Below are 16,734 nucleotides of genomic sequence, written 5' to 3'. Positions count from 1 at the left end.
GGGGTCTCCAAGGTCCTGGGGGTCTCAGTGGTGGCACGGCCAGTGGCGCTGGGGACGTGGGTGCTGCAGCTGCCCCAAGGAGGGACAAGCTCCTTCCCCGTGCCCAGCACAGGGCAACACTTGGACCTCGGTGATGTTTGCATCAGCTCCTGTCACCAGCAGGGGCATGGGGGCGGTGGGCCCTGGGGGGTCTGCTGGCCCCCAGACCCCAGGCAAGCAGCCAAGGGGGCAGCAGGATGCGTGCCAGGCTCCACTGACCTATTTCGCCGAAGCTTTTAGCCAGAGCCAATGCCAGGAGGGGCAAGGGAGGTTTGCCAGCCCCTCCGCACCCAGCCTGCCTTTATTTTATATATATAAAATTTTATTTTATTTTTTTTCCCCCAGAAAACCCTGCAAACAGGCTTGCTTAATGATTTTGTTTCCCTACAAATGTAGCCTATTACTTGGTGTGTTTCCACGCCTGGTTTATTATGCATGAACCAGGCAATTTGCCTGCTGCTCCCGGGACCCATCTTTAAAACAAAAAAGGTGCTTTGTCATTCTTAATGGCTTTTGCTGGAGCGAGGAGCAGGCAGATGGAAGCACGGATAGACGGATGGATGGACACGGAGGAAAGGAGAGACATTAAGTTTCTTCTCCGTCCATAACCTCTCTTAACTCGAATGCCGCTGCGCAAACCAAGCCAGGCAGCTTCAAAGAGATGGGCTCAGCTCCGAAATCCAAGCCCTGGAGGTGTCTCTACCTTGCTAAAGAGGCAGCCTCCTTTCCCCAGGAAACAAATCTTCCCTCCTCGCCATCCGGCTAATTTATTCCCGAGATGTATTCTAATTTATTCCCCAGGACGGCAGCAGGCTCACCGCCTCCTCGCAGCGGCACAGAAATCTCTCGCCTTGTTCTTCCTCCCGCTTCCCTTCCCTCGTGGGCTCGCCAAGGCTGCAGCCTTCGGGGGAGTAGGGGGGGGAATTTGGGATGGGAATTTGGGGCGGGCTGCGTGATTTTATTTCGATTCCATCCCCACTCTCCCCTCAGTGTGACAGAGAGGGGGGCAGCAGGTGGGAGGGGAGCATCTCTGCCAAAGTTTGGGGCTGCGGGTGAAACCCCTCATCCCTGCATTTTGGGGGGGAGGACCCACCCCACCCCAGGGACTAACACGTACCTGCCCTCAGGTCCCAGGATCTTCTCCAAAATCTACCCCATGCCAGCAAAACCACCAGGCAGGCTGAGAAACGCAACCCTGCAGCTTGGAGCTTGTTTACCAGGGGTACGGACAGCCACGATTTAACTTCGAGTCACCCTGACAGCTGCAGCAGGTTAAAAAAAAAATAAATTAAAGATTCCCTCAAGAAAACTGTCATTTGTCTCTCAGAGCCCAGCACCCGATAATACCACACTTTAACCAGGGAGAGATATGATTCCCCTCCCTTCCCTCACTGCTGGTTGTCATGCTGGAATTTAATCTTTCAGCCCTCTGTTACCCAGACTGGTGATAAAATATAATTTGATTTTGTTCCTAATAAATCACGAGCTCTTGGAGAGAAAGAAAGACGAAGGGACAGCTGAGGTTCCCTGAATTCCTCTGCATAGCAGAAGGACGGAAAAGAGGGAGTTAATGCCAGAACCCCAGCTCAGCGTCCAGCATCAGCAGTCACCCCCGAGACAGGCAGACGCAGGAAACAGCAAAGCAAAGGTTACAGGCAGGAGACAGGCAGGTGCTGCCTACGGGCCTCAGTTTCCCCACCTGCCCAGGGCTCTTGCAGGGCCAGCTCAGCCCTGGTCAGCAGCAGGAGCAAACCACGAGGGCAGTGACCATGGGACAAGGGCAGTGACCGTGGGACAGCGTGACACAGCTGCCAGCCACAGCCCTGCCCCGCGCAGGACGGCTGCTTTGAGGGGAAGGAGGGGAAGCAAGGCAGGGCCAGACCCACCACCTGTAGCTATTTCTCCCATAAGCTATTAACTTCAGCAGTGAAGATGATTATGAAGCTATCAGACATCCAAACCTCCAAGCAAACTCTTCAAGGAGGCAACTGGATTTGCACAATAGCCACTGTGAGCTGCCACCACAGAGCTTGTGCACTGTAAAAGTGACTTGCAAGTGTCTTGTTGCATGTGCTGCTGCTTTGTATAATAGTATAAAATGTATACACATGATTTGTAGGCAATTCCTTCAAGATTTCCAGGTGGTGAAGGCTGAGAAGAGATGATCCATTAATTCAGATGGTCTTAAAACACAAGGAACAATCTAAGATGAAGACTCAGTGGCAGAGCTCTCACTACTGGTATGCCTTTTGGTCTATTTATTCTGTCTTCAGCTTTTTGTTCCAGTAACCACCACAGCTGCCGGGTCTTTCAAACAGCACCTCCAGCCCCGCGCATCCAGTACAAAGCCAGGTTTGCTGGACTTGGTACCCAAAGCAGCAGAGAAAGCGTTATGGAGGTACAAAATGAGTTGACAGGCCTGCAGAAGCCTCCGCTGGCTATGTCTTGACTTAAGCCCACAGCAAACGCATTGCGGGCTCCAGAAAAGGGCTGTCATAGCAGGCGTAAGGAAAACACCAGCTCAGGAGCAGGCCTCACTGGCAGGCCCCGGCCCTCACAGGCCTCAGGCCTCGGCCTTGCCCCTTCAGGGCACCCGCCCTGGCTCTCCCGAGCTGCCACACAGCCTTTAGCCACACGCCCTTTAGCCCCAGGACCTTTGGCCCCAGGACCTTTGGTCACAGCCCCACCCTCCTCCTCCCCCTCAGCCGAGCCAAGGCGGGCACTGAGGGCCGCGTTCCCCTGCGGGCCTATTTATAACCTCGGGACTCTCGCGAGATTTGGCTCGGTGAGAACGAGGCGCGAGGCGCGGCGCTTCGTGCGTCATCACCGGGCGCCTGGCGGCAGCGGCCCCCGGGGCGGGCGGGGGGAGCTGGCGGTGGAGGGGCGCTAGGCAGGGCTCGGGGCATCGGGCTCTGCGGGCCTGAGGAGCGCCGGAGGCTCCAGGGGGGCTGGGGGGCCCAGGTGGGGCTGGGGAGCGCTGAGCACCGGGCCCTGGGGTGCCAAGTCTGGGTGGTGCGGGGGGGCCGGGGCTGAGCCCCGGGGCTGTGTGGGGCTGAGGGGCGCTGGGGACCCGGCTCTGGGGGAGCTGAGGGGCCTGGGCCTGAGCCTGGGGGCTGTGTGGGGCTGAGGGGCCTGGGCCTGAGCCTGGGGGCTGTGTGGGGCTGAGGGGCGCTGGGGACCCAGCTCTGGGGCTATGGGGGAGCTGAGGGGCCTGGGCCCGAGCCTGGGGGCTCTGGGGGGCCCAGGGCTGGGGGGTCTGAGAGGCCCAAGCCTGAGCCCCGGGGCTGTGTGGGGCTGAGGGGCACTGTGGACCGGGTCCTGGGGATCTGGGGGCGCTGAGGGGCCTGGGCCTGGGCCTGAGCCTGGGGGCTCTGGGGGGCCCAGGGCTGGGGGGTCTGAGAGGCCCAAGCCTGAGCCCCAGCGCTCTGGGGGCGTGCAGAGGGGCCAGGGGTTGAGTGGGGCTGAGGGGCGCTGGGGACCTGGCCCTGGGGCTCTGGGGGACCCAGGGCTGGGGGCTGCTGAGGGGCTGGGCTCTTGGCCTGAGCCTGGGGCGCTCAGGGCTGGGGGGGCTGAGGGGCCTGAGCCCCATGGCTCAGAGGGGCCCCGAGGATGTGGGGGTGTGGAGGGGCCAGGGCTTGGGCCTGAGCCTGGGGGCTCTGGGGGGCCCAGCACTGCAGAGGTGCTGAGGGGCCTGGGCCTGAACCCCAGGACTCTTGGGGGGGCCCAGGGCTGGGGGGGGGGGGCAGAGGGGCCAGGGCATGGGCCTGCGACTCAGGTCTCTGGGGGGCACTGGGGACCTTGGGGCACCTGCTTCCCCCCCCTAACCCCGTTCTTTTCCGTGGAGGGCAACAGCCTAAAGCTGGCTGAAGTGGGCAGGGCCCCCCCTCCATCCGCAGCCTCACTCACCCCCCCACCCCCCCCATAGGCTTTTGTCCCTGGGTGACCCCTGACAGCGCTCCCTGAGCAGCACGGGGTCTCCTCCCACAGCGGTGCTGCTCAGCCCTGGTGATGGCACCTTGCTGGGGTGGGCGGGGGGGTGGGCACAGAGCCAGGCCCCTGCCCGAGAGCCCTGGGAGTGGAGACACTCCTGGGCTCCCTCAGGAAAGATGCTCCTTGCAAAATAACGTTACTGTTGGCCTGGCCCTGGGAGGGAGCTCTCCCTGAGAGTGAATCTCTCCCTAACTGTTGGTGCTAAATAATAAAACACTGTGTTTCTCTTCTTGCGTCCTCAGCCTCCTCCAGGAGCCATTTCTGGAGCAGCGGCCTCTTCCACGAGGTGCGCTTTCACAGCAGGGGCACTTAACTGCCTGCAGGAGTTACTCAGCAGCCCTTGGTGCTTTAACCGTGTCATGACTCTTTATGAGGAGCAAAAGGGTCTTAAGATCGTGAGTTTGGCTGCCTCTGGCCCTCCCAGAGGCACAAAATTGGGACCCAGCCCTGGCACTGGCGAGCTGAGCCCTGGCTGTGGTTGCAGGGGGTGTGGGTACCCACAGTTTGTGCTACCTGCTGAGCCCCTCCTGGGTTTCAGTGGGTTTCGGTCGCTAGCCTGTGCCGGAGGGAACCGGGAGCTGGCATCAGCTTCCCAGGGGGTCTGTGCCCCGCAGGGCTGTCTTGGCCCTGGGTTCCTCCTTGTGCTTCGGGGGGGGAGGAGGTGGCAGTGCTGGGGGGGAGCCCCAGGTGTGTGGGGTGAGATCCTGACCCTGCGCTGGGGCAGGGCGGTAACGGGGTGCCTGCAGCGGGGGTAGCGCTTGGAATGGGGGCTGAAAGCAAGCCCCGGGGCTGGTGCAGCCCCATGGGAGATGGAGGATCTCTGTACAATGACATTTTCCATCTGCAGCGGGTGACACATAGCTGTGACCATCCCTGGGGTACAGGTGCATCCTTCTCCATCCAGATCTTGTTTACTGGGAGCAGTGGGGAAACCCCTGAACCCCTCTGTCATCGGGTTGTCACCTGCAGGGAGAGAAATGGTTGTGCCCTGGGTGTATGGCGTGTGTGGTGGTTCCATGGCCCTGGCACTTTTCTATCCATTTCAGGAGCCGAAGCGAGTGGTGGAGCCTGGCAGCTGCCTACACCGCTGCCTGGGGGCCAGCGTCCGCGGGGTGATGCCAGGCAGCCTGAATGTGGCTGCTTGAAAGACAGGAGAGGCTGGGGGCCTGGTGGGCAAGAAGGGCTGGATCCAGCCCTCGGGTGTCCCCCTGCCAGGAGATGCTGCTGCTCTGAGCCCACGCTCTGAGCAGGCTTCGTCATAGCCGCTGTGACAGCGACAGGGGAAAAAAGAGAAGTGGGCTCTGACACCCAGGACCTCCCTCACCCCCTCGCTGAGGCTTGGCTGAGGGGGGGGTGACACAGGCTGGCACCCCCAGGCCCGCAGGGGTACCCAGGTTCTGGTGCAGGGACATCATTTCTCACCCCGAGTCACCTCTCCCTGCTTTGCCATCTGGCAGAGGCTGTGCTTGGGGGGCACCGGCAGTGTCCCCTCAGTGTCACTGATGCTGCGAGCGTGGGGATGGCAGGGCAGGGGGTGAAGGCAGGGCTTGCGGAGTCAGGTGAGGTGTGAAATCGTGGGGGGGTCACCCTGTTTCTAGACAGCGGGGTGTAACTGTGGAACCCCTGGCTTTGTGCTTCCATCTGCAGCCGCGTGAGGAGGTAGCGAGGGTGGAGGACGGGTGGGCGCCACGGCTGCCTGTTCAGCGTCGCCTGGAGCCATTGGTTTGCAGGTGGGTGAAGGGTGGCAAGGGAGGGGTCTGCAGAATGGCCAGGGGTGGAGGGCTCGGCTCAGCGTCCCACCACCCACCAGGCTGCGGGTGGTTTTGGGGTCCCACATCACCCTGTGGCTGCAGCCATGGGGCGAGGGCCAGGGCAGTGGGCTCCTGGGACCTCCCTTAACGCCTCTTTTGCTCCGTTTTTGTGATGCTCCATTACCCCAAGCCAGGGCACAGCCCCGGCAGGTGAACGGCGTCCTGGGGGGGTCCGTGGTCCTGTCCCCAGCTCTGCCCCCCAACAAGACGGTGAAGGAGATCGAGTGGAGCTTTTCAGCCGGTGCCACCATTCAAGTGGCAGAGCTCGGCCCCGGGGGCTTCGAGCGCCCCGACCCCAGGGACCGCTTCAAGGACCGGCTGGAGATGTTCAACCAGACGGCGCTGAGGATCGTGGCCCTGGAGCGGGGCGACAGCGGGGTCTACGGGGCTCGGATCAAACTGCACCCGGCGCTGGTGGAGGATCAGTTCTTCAACCTCTCCGTCTGCGGTGGGTGGTTGCAGAGTAAGGGGTGGAAATTGCAGAAATTCTTTCGTTTTGGTGCTGAGTGCCAGCACGTGTGGCCCCTCTGCTAATGCAGTTGGGATGTTTCCAGCCCTGGGAACGGATTCGTGCCCGTAGCCCCCCCCACACACACACTGCATGTGTGCAAAGCGACAATTTATGGTCACGTCAAGCTGAGTTCTCGGCAAATGATGTGGTTTTCCTGGCTGCAAACAAGCGCTCATCCCTGCCCCCCACCCGGGGCTCAGCACTGCTCAGCACCAGCCAGGCACCGGCTGCACCCCAGCGCCCTGCTCGCCCCCGGCATGGCACGTAGGCGTCCGCTGCTCCTCGCCTGCCGAGCGGCAGCTGCCGAAGCGAGGCCAGCCGGCACGTCGGCGGCTCCGGCTCCAGCTCCCCGCGCACGCTGTGGCCATGCCGGCTTGAGCTAATTGGCTCTGGCAGCCGGCTGCGGCACGAGGCATGCGGCTGGGCCCTGCGGTGATGCTGGTTGTTGGGCCACATCCTGGCTGCTGCCAGCCTTTCCGATGTCCCCGAGCTCCCCGAGACGGGGAAGACCCATTTTTCCCGGTGCGTGTAACCCCTTCCCATGGCAGAGCTGCTGCCAGACCCCAAAATCCAGAGCTGGCTGCTTTTGACCTGGTGCCACCTCGTGCTGCAGCGCCATGTGCTGAGGGGGAAACGTCGCCTGGATGAAACCCTGGGGGGAGCCAGGGGGTGTCAGGGTGCATCCCCTCCGCAGTGGGGTGCTCCACGTTGGGGTGCAGCCTGGCTCCCCACACAGCACCCTTACCCGCAGGGCTCAGCATCTCCTGGAGGAAAGGAGCCGATCTGTAGGGCTGGCCAGGGTGTGCTGGAGCGGAGGAGAGGGATCAAAGGGGGGGGTGAAGGGCTTTGGGGGTCTCCTGTTATCTCCGGGCACCCAGGAGCTCCCCCTGCCCCACAAAGGGCTGTGTTGGCAGCCGGGCATCCCCTCTCTGGGTCCCTTCCCCAGTCACAGGGGACAGTGTCCGGTGTGGCTGCGGTGGTGCTCCTGGCAGCACATGCCAGCGCCACGCTGGTGTTTGTCCCCAGTCCCTCTGCAGCACCGTCCCTGATGAAGAGTGACGTGGCGATGGCTCCAGCCGCCGTGCCCACCTTTGCTGACACTCTCCGCTTTGCATCGGCGCTGCCCCGCTCCCGATGCCGTGGGCTCTGCCAAGAACCACGTCCAATTCCACAGCTGGATGATTCCCAGCTCTGGCAGCAGCACGTGCCAATAGGAATGACAGCCTTGGGACTGACCCTGTGTCCTTCCCCTGGCCCCCGTGGACACCCTGGCATTCCCACAGGGGACCGAGCCAGCAGCTTTTCCTGGTGCAATACTGGAGGAGTAATGGACCCGGTGTCTCCCAAAGTCCTGAGCCTGATGCCTTCAGGCCAGACGAGCCCCGGTGAGGTGCTGCCCGTCTCCCCATCACTTGGGGACCACAGGGGATGTCCGGCACAGCGATGCTTCACCTCGCTGGGGGTGTCCCAGCCTGTCAAACCCCTTGTCACCGGTTCACAGGCAGGAGGATTTGGCAGGAGGCAGCCCCTGCCTTGCAGAAGAGCCGGTGTCATTCCTGGCAAGCACCTGCCATGGAGCCCCGTCTCCATCTGGATGACCTTCGTGCCATCGAGCCATCTTGTTCTCCTTTTCCTCGGCTCTCAAAGGGACGGGCGGTTTTCCCCGTTAGCTGGAAATTTCAACTCAGTGATTTTCATTTCCCCTCTCCCCTCAAGACGTGGGAGGAACTAACAGAGTGGGCAGCGTGTCCAGCCCCTGCTTGCCTGTCCGCTCCCCTCGGGGGGACCCAAAGGGGCATTTTTGGAGCATTCACTGGCCACAAGCAGCCTGTGTCCCTCAGTTTCCCCAGCATGTCGAGGATCCTCGTTTGAAGGCACCCCGAGATTAGAGCTGCAGTTAATTGTCCCTTGGGTGCAGGTTAATGATTTTTGCTTGTAGGCGGGGAGCAGCAAGCACCGTCCCCACCGCTCCGCTCGGTCCCGCTGCAGAGAGCAGCCCTGCTGCGGAGGCAGCTTTCCCCCCCTCCCTGTTTTCAACCTCGAGTTTCTGGAGGTTTTAAATAAAAAATAAGCTTTCTGTGCTGCTAATGGAAAGTGCTTCCTCCCAGCCACAGCCCCCGCAGCAGCTCAGGGCTGCTGAATCGTGGCTGGGAGGACTGGGGGGGGGGGGGGTTCTGCAGCCCCCTGAGCAGGCAGCGGTGTGTGAGGGCCGGGGGCAGCCCATGGGGACAGTTTGGCAGGGCCACGGCTGCCTTGGCACCACCACCGGCCCCTGCCAGCACATCGGTCCCCCAGGTGTGTCCCCTGTGGTTCAGCCAAGACCTCGCACCCCCTCGGGGGCATCCCCTCCAGTGCTGTTTTGTGCCCCCAAGGGTGCTCAGGTACCCCCATACACCCCCCCCACCCCCACCGCTAGAAGCGGAGCCGGGGGTGCTCCCACCACCGTGCTCCAGGATGCTCCTGCTGCTTGGACTTCTCCAGAGAAGTGCTCTTGCTACTGGGATGCCCAGTTTCCACCAGCCTTTGGTCATCCCAGCGGGAGCCCTGGCAGGGCTGTGCCGGGCATTGCCGGCATTAATCCGGGCACTGAACCAGCTTGACGAGGGATGCCGCAGGGTCGGGGGGTCACCGGCAGCCCCCGCCACGCTGGTTTAGCATCCTCGGTAGCGCGGGTACCGCAGGCTTCCCCCAGCCACCTAATCATTTATGGCGAGCTAATTAATAAGCTGGCTGTGCCCTGCGATGCACGGCTTCCTACGGGTTGCAGCGAGAGGCGGCTTTGCTCCTCCCCGTCTCTCCCGCTGCTGACTCTGCCCACTGAGCCACACGAAGAGCCGAGGAGGAGAAATGGAGGGGGAATTGGCCAGGAGCAAAGCCCGGCTGCCCTCGCTGCTCCTGGCACTGCTCGGCCTCGGCCCAGGTGAGTCCGCGGGCGGCTGCTGCCCCTGAGCCCGCATCCCACGGGAGCCCGCGGGCAGGGGGCTGGCAGCGGGGTGGGATGCGGGCAGGGATGCCGACCCCATCCTTGCCTTCTCCCTGCCTGCTGCGGGCTGACTGCAGCCCACCCCCGCTGCCCCTCCGAGCCGAGGTGCTTTCTGGAAGGCTGGCTCAGCGGGTCAGCCTTAATGAGAGGTTTCGTAACGAGGCGGCGGCCAAGCAGCCGGGAGGACCCCGGCTCCAGCCCCCCTGCGAGGGTCCCCTCGCTCCTAACTCAGCTTATGTCGGGGGCCGCCGTCGCCCCACAGAGCCCTTTTAGCCCCCCGGGGGTTGTGCCAGCTCCAGCTGCGAAGCAGCTCCTTACGTAAAGCGGGAGCGAGGAATCCCCTTAATTCCCAGCGTGCTAATCCACACGTTTAATAATTCCCATAAAACCTCCGATTCCTACAGAAAGCATCTAATAGTACGGGCAGATTAGCGGCGGCGGGGGGGTGGGGGGGTTATCTTCCTAACGATTAATTAGCTTCACGAGCAAGCCGGGCTGTTGAGCGGTGACACCAGGTGCCAGCCCTGCCACGCTGATGACAAATATCTGACCCAGCTAGATGGAAAATAGGCTGTTGACGATGCTTCGGAGTTTTCCAGCTTGCTTGCTTTGATCAAAATTATTTGATAAGAGCGTAGCAGGGCGGTGGAGATGGGGGGAGTGATGAGAAAGAGCAAAAGGTGGTGAATAAACCCCGGGTGGGGGGAAAGCAGCTCCATGGCTCCGGGTTTTGGGGGTCCGATGGAGAGCCGGGGTGGGCACATCCAGGTGCTGAAGGCATCGGTGATGCATCGAGCATCAACGTGTTTATCACCCTCCAGGTGCTGCTGGGGGGGGCGGGGGGGGGGGGGTCAGGGCTGCTGGGACTGGGGTCCCCCGAATCCTGGGGTAAACAGGATGAGCCTGGAGGATGCCGGGGAGGCGAGGTGGCGGCGGTGCTCGGCGGAGGCCTGGCACCAGTCGGCTTTTCCCAGCCGTCATTTCCTCCAGCCACTCTTACAATAGTGCGGGGGCGGCCGGCGGGGACCCCCCCCGAGAGCCGCGGATGTGCCACGGGAGGGTGGAAAATGCCGGGAGGGGTGCAGGGAGGACGCTCGTGTCGCTGCCCATGCTGCTGCGGTGCCCTGGGTGGGCAGCCCCTGGGTTAAACACGGTGGGCAGTGCTGGGGGGGGGGGTGGCGGGGGGGGGTGGGCACAGCTAACGGGGGACACTTCCAGCCTCCACAGCGAGGGATGGGGGAAGAGCATCTGTCTGAGCTTCTCCGTAAGAAGCCCGATGAGCTTCTGCAGGCCCCCCCCCCCAGATCCTTTCTGCTACTTGGGGTGGTGGCTGTCACCCCCCAGACCCCAAATCCAGTGCTCTGAGACCCCCAGATTCTCCCTCAGCACCCCACTGATCCCCAACTCGCATGCACAGGCTCAGCACCCTCCCTCTAGGCTCAGCGAGAGCCGTGCAGCGACGGTGTCCACAGCCGGGGTGGCTTCACTTGGCCCCAAAAACTTCGCAGTCACCCAGGGAAGCGTCAGAAATTCCTTGAGGTTTAAGATTTGCTGGAAAGAACACGAATCGAGCCTGGGATAAGCAGGGTCAGAGCACCAAAAGTTCCAGCAACGAGGAGCGCTTCTGCTAAAGCAAAGAGGCAGCTTGTAATGTGGGGCTGCTGGAGGGTTTTATATAAACTAAACACTCAGATGTCTGTGTTTAAGCTGCTTTAATATACAGGCACATCTGCTTCTGCCTCCTACGGGTGGGGGGAGTGGAGGGGAGGCGAGGGGGGCTGTGCATCAAGGTGATGCGGGACCCCAGGACCCGGCCGTCGTGGGGGACACATCCCAGCCGGGATGAGGGCAAAGCTGCTCGCCCCGCCCTCACCATCCCGGAGGCTGGGCATCCCGCTCCTGGCGTGGGACCAGGGCTGGGGGAAGAGGAGGCTGTTATCCCAACGGCAGAGGGGCGTGGGGGGCTGCGGGGGCCGGGGCCGGCAGAGGAGACAGCTTGTAGGTAGGCGGGAGCTGCCAGGAGCGAGGGAGGTGGTGCCGAGCAGCTCCTGGCGTGATTTTGCAGAGAGCTGTCGATGCTGCCAAAAAAAAAAAAAAAAAAATCCGAGTGGAGGCTTAGGTGGAGGGGCTGGAGTCTGCCCCTGGGGCTGGGGGAGCTGCCTGGCCTGGAGGCAGCAAACTCCATCCCTTCGGGCATCACCCTGGTCCTGCACCTTGGAGGTGGCTCCATCCGCTGCTCCAGCATCCCCAGGGCCCCCCCTCCCCAGCCATCCCCGCTCTCCCCCATCGCCTTAACCCTTGTCGATCTTTCGTAGGCATCTTGGCCGAGGTGCGTTTTCAGGCGGACAATGAGGTTTTGCAGATGCTGGCTGGGAACTCCTCCCAGAGCCTGCTGGAGCGATGTTCTGGTGAGAGCCCGGCTGCAGCCCCGGGGACGGCAGCGTTCAGATGGGCGCCCGCATCTGAACCAGTAGATGCTTGATTATTTTTTTTTGGCAACCAGTCTCCAAGCCCGGCATCCTTCCCTCCCTGTCGGAGCAGGAGGTGGCTCCATCAGGATATGAGGTCTTCTAGTGGGGGGGGACATCCCCGTCCCCAGCCTGGAGAGGGACCAGCTGGTGAAGAGGAGACCAGGAGGCTCCGTCAGGGCAGGGAGATGCTGCTTCTTCCCCCCGAAGGGTCCTTCTGTCCCCGTCTTGTCCACGCTCTCCCCGTCTTCTCCCTCGCTCTCTCCATCTTGTCCCCACCGTCCCCATCTCGTCCCCACACACCTGGTGACTTTCTGCCTTGTCTGTAGAGCTCCTCTTCGGCCAAGCCAGGGCACAGCCCCGGCAGGTGAACGGCGTCCTGGGGGGGTCCGTGGTGCTGTCCCCGGCTCTGCCCCCCAACAAGACGGTGAAGGAGATCGAGTGGAGCTTTTCAGCCGGCGCTGGCGCCACCATTCAAGTGGCAGAGCTCGGCCCCGGGGGCTTCGAGCGCCCCGACCCCAGGGACCGCTTCAAGGACCGGCTGGAGATGTTCAACCAGACGGCGCTGAGGATCGTGGCCCTGGAGCGGGGCGACAGCGGGGTCTACGGGGCTCGGATCAAACTGCACCCGGCGCTGGTGGAGGATCAGTTCTTCAACCTCTCTGTCTACGGTGAGCGGCTGCACGCTGGCGCTCAGCAGAGGCACTGGGGGCAAAAATAGAAAGCCCTGAGAGCGAGCAGTGACCCCTTTCCAGGTGGGGAAACAGGCACGGAGCGATGATGGGGTTTACCAGTGTTAGGTTAGACCCCTTTGCACCCCAGTGCTTGCAGCCCCTCAAGCTCTGCAAAAGGCCAAATCCTGCCACTCCAGGGGTCCCTGGAGTGGCCATGCCGTGCCCTGCTGGGGACAAGCGTGGCAGTGGGGATGAGCGGGGTGGAGAAATCCCTGCCGTGCCGTGCTGACCCATGCCCTGCATCGGACGCAGAGTCGGTGCCGAGCCCCCGGACCCGGAGCCAGCTCCTGGCCAGCACCCTGGAGTGGTGCAACCTGACGCTGCAGTGCCAGGGTGCCGGCAAAGGCGCCGTCAACGTCACCTGGAAGAAGGACAACATCATCTGGGACCCCACCTCCGACCGCCACCAGCTCTCCCCCGATGGGACCACCCTCCGGCTGGCCCTGCCGCCCACCGCCGCCAACGTCACCTACGCCTGCACCGTCAGCAACCCCGCCGACCAGAAGGTCGTCCTCTTCGACCTGCAAGCCATCTGCCAAAGCGGAGGTGAGACCCTCACCCCGGCCGTGCTCGGGGGTCCCACACCAGCCGGCTGGCTCGGCACGGGGCTGGGGGGCAGCCCTTGGGGGGTGGTGTCTTGGCACCGCTCAGTGCCTCTCTCCGCCCTCCCAGGGGGACAGACGTCCTTCTCGAAGTCGGGGTACATCGTCCTGACCCTCATCCTGCTGGCGGTGAGCTTGGGGGGGGCCTTCTGGTGCTGGCGGATGAATAGCGAGAAGGCAGCAGACCCAGGCAAGTGAAGCCCCCCCTAAGCGCCGGCATGGCTTTGGGGGGGCTGAGCAGGGAGGGGGGTGTCTCCTGGCCCCCCCTGACACCCCACTCCCCTGCAGCTGCCACCCCCACGGTGCCTGCCGAGGAGAGCCCCTCCGACCCCCAGTACGCCGAGATCGTGCGCCGGAGCCCCCCGGAAGGTAATGACCAGGTGAGGCCCCTGGGGGGGCTGGGGGCTGCTGCCCAGGGAGGGCTGTGCTGGGGGGTCCCAGCCATGCTGAGGGGTCACAGACAAACTGGGGTCCCAGACACACTGGGGGTCCCAGACACACTGGGGTCACAGCCACGTTGGGCTCATGGCAACACCAGGGGTCCCAGCCAAACCAGGGGTCCTGGCCACACTGGGGGTCCCAGCCACACGATGGGTCCTGGCCACACTGGGGGCCATGGCCATACTGGGGTCCCAGCCACATGGTGGGTCCTGGCCACACTGGGGGCCATGGCCATACTGCGGTCCCAGCCACACTGGGGGTCCTGGTGACACTGGGGTCCCAGCCACGCTGGGCTCATGGCAACACTGGGGGTCCCAGCCAAACCAGAGGTCCAGGCCACACCAGGGGTCCTGGCCACACCAGGGGTCCTGGCCACACTGGAGACCATGGCCATACTGGGGGTCCCAGCCACACTGTGGGGGTCCTGGCCACACCGGGGTCCCTGCTGTAGTGGGGTCCCAGCCCCACAGGACACCTAAGGGTGCAGGCTGGGCTCTGTGCTGGGGCAGAGCATCCTGTGGGGGCTTCCTGGGGCTGGGGAGGGGAGCGGGGCCAGGGGGTCCTTCACCACCACCCCCAATTTTTGCTGCAGGGCCTGGGTCACCCCGAAAATAACCAGGAGCAGAGCCCCCCGCAGAAAGCACCGGTCACCACCGTCTACGAGCAGATCCGCCGGGCGCCAGAGGACACAGCCGAGGAGGTGACATAGGCCCTCAGGTGCGGGGGGGGGCTGCCCCCAAAGGGGACCAGCACCCTGGGAGTCTGCATGGGGGGTCCCCCCAACCTCCACCCGCTGCTGAGGCTGAAGGGGTCCTGTCTCCCGCAGGCACCCGCAGAGCCGGAGCATCGGGATTTCCCAGAAGGGCTGTAAAGTGCGTTGTGTGCCAAATCCAACCCCCCCAGCCCCCCTTTTGGCTCCGGGGATGGGAGGCACCGTCTCGGGGCGACAGCCGGACCGACGCTTCCCCCCCACCCTCCGGTTTCTCTCCAACCTCCTTGTCTGATGCCCCCCCGAGACTGTTTGGGGAGTGGGATCCCGGCCCGAGGCAAAAACGAGTGGTGGCAACGGTGGCGAAGCTGGGGGGACCCCTCCGTTGTCCCCAGATGCCCCGGGATGCTCTGGGATGAGGGATGCTCCCTCTGTGGGGAGATGCCCACGTGGGGTGGACCTGCCCACCAGCTCCGCTGCTGCCACATTGACATGGGGGGGGGACACCGGGGTGTCCCCCCAGCCCCGTCCCATGCAGCTTCACCGGAGCGAACCTGGGTGGCATCTCCGGGGCCACAGAGGGATGCAGAAAGGACCGTTGCCTGCGCAGCTCCACCGAGAAGCACCCACTGTTCCTCACCCCCACCCCATAGAGGGGGTGTCTCACTGCCTGCCGTGTCCAGCACCTACTGTCACGGGGCCCCTCGCTCGGCCAGACCTCCCGCCGTTGTAAAAAGAGCAAAATAAATGTTGGTGAGATGAGAGGGGAGAGCTGACGGCATGTGTGGGCACGCGTGGGCACCGGCGGGCACGTGCCCGCACGCCTGGTTCGCTCCATGCATCTGCACGTGGACCCGTCGCACTAAAAGCATCCCCGGGCCGTGCAAACCAGCCAGGTTTGGGGTTGCACCCTGAGAAACCCCAGCCCGGCCCCCCCACGTGCCCCGCAAAACCCAGGGGGTCTCGCAGCCTGATTCTCCATCACAGCCAGGACCCACTGGGAGCCCCGAGGGGTGACAGCCAGTGTGGGGACAAGGCTGGGCTGTCCCCAGAGACCTTGCTCCTCTTTGACGTGGCTCCTGTTGGTGCTGGGTGGGGGGGTCTGGCTCAGCCAGAGCTTCTCAAGCAAAGGCTTTGCTGCTGGCGAGGAGAAACTGGCCGAGCCCCCAGTGGGAAAGAACTTTGGAGCTGGGGTCAGGACATCCCATGTGCAGGGGACAAGACATCCCATTTCCAGGGGACGGGACATCCTGGGTATGGAGGACAGGACATCCTGGGTGCAGGGGACAGGACATCCCATTTCCAAGGGATGGGACACCCCAGGTGCAGGGGACAGGACATCCCATTTGCAGGGAACAGGACATCCCGTTTCCAGGGGACAGGACATCCCGTTTCCATGGGATGGGACATCCCAGGTGCAGGGGACAGGACACCCCAGGTGCAGGGGACAGGACATCCTGGGTGCAGGGGACAGGGCATCCCGTTTCCATGGGATGGGACATCCCAGGTGCAGGAGACAGGACACCCCAGGTGCAGGGGACAGGACATCCTGGGTGCAGGGGACAGGACATCCTGGGTGCAGGGGACAGGACACCCCATTTGCAGGGGACAGCACACCCCAGGTGCAGGGGACAGGACATCACGGGTGCCAGGAACAGCACACCCAGGGTGCGAGGGACATGCGGGACACTGTGCCCCCAACCAGCACCCAACAGGAGCAGCCACCCCAGCTTGACCCCGCAGAGGGGACAGGGCCCTGGGGCTGTGCCGGTGCACCACGCTCATCGCCCCCATTTCCAGGGGAAAAACAAGGGCTGGGCAGCGGGGACCAGCCCAGGGGCTTTGGGAACCAGCCCCAAACCCAGGAGGGACCCCACCGACCCCAAGCCGTGGCCATGCCGCGCCGGCTGGGACTTGGGGTCCCCCTGTGCCCTTGGTTGCCAGCTCCCCCCAGAAGGTGCTGTTGCTCTCGGTGGGTGGATTTGCACATTCGCTCCTTCCAAGCCGGTACATAGGGTCAGGATCAAGGCGTCGAGCTCAGCAGCGTCAGAGCAACAGGGATGTCACCCAGCCCCCATGTCCCCGTGTCCCCTGGCTGCTGCTCTGGCTCCTGGCGGTGGCAGGTAGGTGTGAGGGGAGGGCAGCAGCCACACTGGGGCGGACCATGGCTGGTCCGATGCTGGTCACCCCCGTTTCTGTGTGACCCCTGTTTCTCAGCGACCGGTGGGAGAAAGCTGGGGGGCACAGCTTTTGCGTCCCAGTTGCAAAATGAAACCTGGGGGAGGGGGCTTAGAAAATCCGTGAAATATTAGGGATGGGAACAGGATTTCCCTCGGCGAAGGATGCTCCGGGGTACCGGCAGCATCTGGGTGGGGGAGCGGGGGCTGCTGGCTTGCAGCCGATGGGAGAAACGCTCAGGGCGTTGCTCACCCTCCTCTCCTCACTT

The 16,734-nt window shown here is 63.2% G+C and overlaps 2 protein-coding genes across 6 annotated transcripts; both read left to right on the top strand.

The window, feature by feature from the left end:
* The first annotated feature begins 6,295 nt into the window (after window positions 1-6,295).
* On the top strand, window positions 6,296-8,428 carry LOC129734313 (uncharacterized). Its single transcript, XM_055697176.1, has one exon. It carries the CDS (start codon window positions 6,893-6,895, stop codon window positions 8,081-8,083), a length of 1,191 nt encoding a protein of 396 aa, XP_055553151.1. The 5' UTR covers window positions 6,296-6,892; the 3' UTR covers window positions 8,084-8,428.
* Window positions 8,429-8,928: 500 nt separating this feature from the next.
* On the top strand, window positions 8,929-15,052 carry LOC114014641 (SLAM family member 5-like). 5 transcript variants are annotated; one of them, XR_008729954.1, is made up of 8 exons: window positions 8,929-9,271; window positions 11,650-11,742; window positions 12,132-12,473; window positions 12,789-13,082; window positions 13,209-13,328; window positions 13,427-13,507; window positions 14,172-14,279; window positions 14,406-15,052. XR_008729954.1 is itself a non-coding variant. In XM_055697177.1 (8 exons), the coding sequence occupies exons 1-8, from the start codon at window positions 9,199-9,201 to the stop codon at window positions 14,448-14,450; spliced, it is 1,167 nt and encodes a 388-aa protein (XP_055553152.1). In that variant the 5' UTR covers window positions 8,933-9,198; the 3' UTR covers window positions 14,451-15,052. The 5 variants fall into 5 exon arrangements, 3 of the variants coding, with proteins under 3 accessions (XP_055553152.1, XP_055553153.1, XP_055553155.1); XR_008729953.1 differs by having other exon boundaries at window positions 8,931-9,271; window positions 14,172-14,296; XM_055697177.1 differs by having other exon boundaries at window positions 8,933-9,271; window positions 13,427-13,518.
* The last annotated feature ends 1,682 nt before the right edge of the window (window positions 15,053-16,734 follow it).

This window comes from Falco cherrug, chromosome 19 (genome assembly GCF_023634085.1).
Source record: "Falco cherrug isolate bFalChe1 chromosome 19, bFalChe1.pri, whole genome shotgun sequence".
NCBI lineage: Eukaryota > Metazoa > Chordata > Aves > Falconiformes > Falconidae > Falco > Falco cherrug.
Note: the sequence above shows the minus strand (reverse complement) of the source record. Positions and strands in the feature narration are given on the sequence as shown.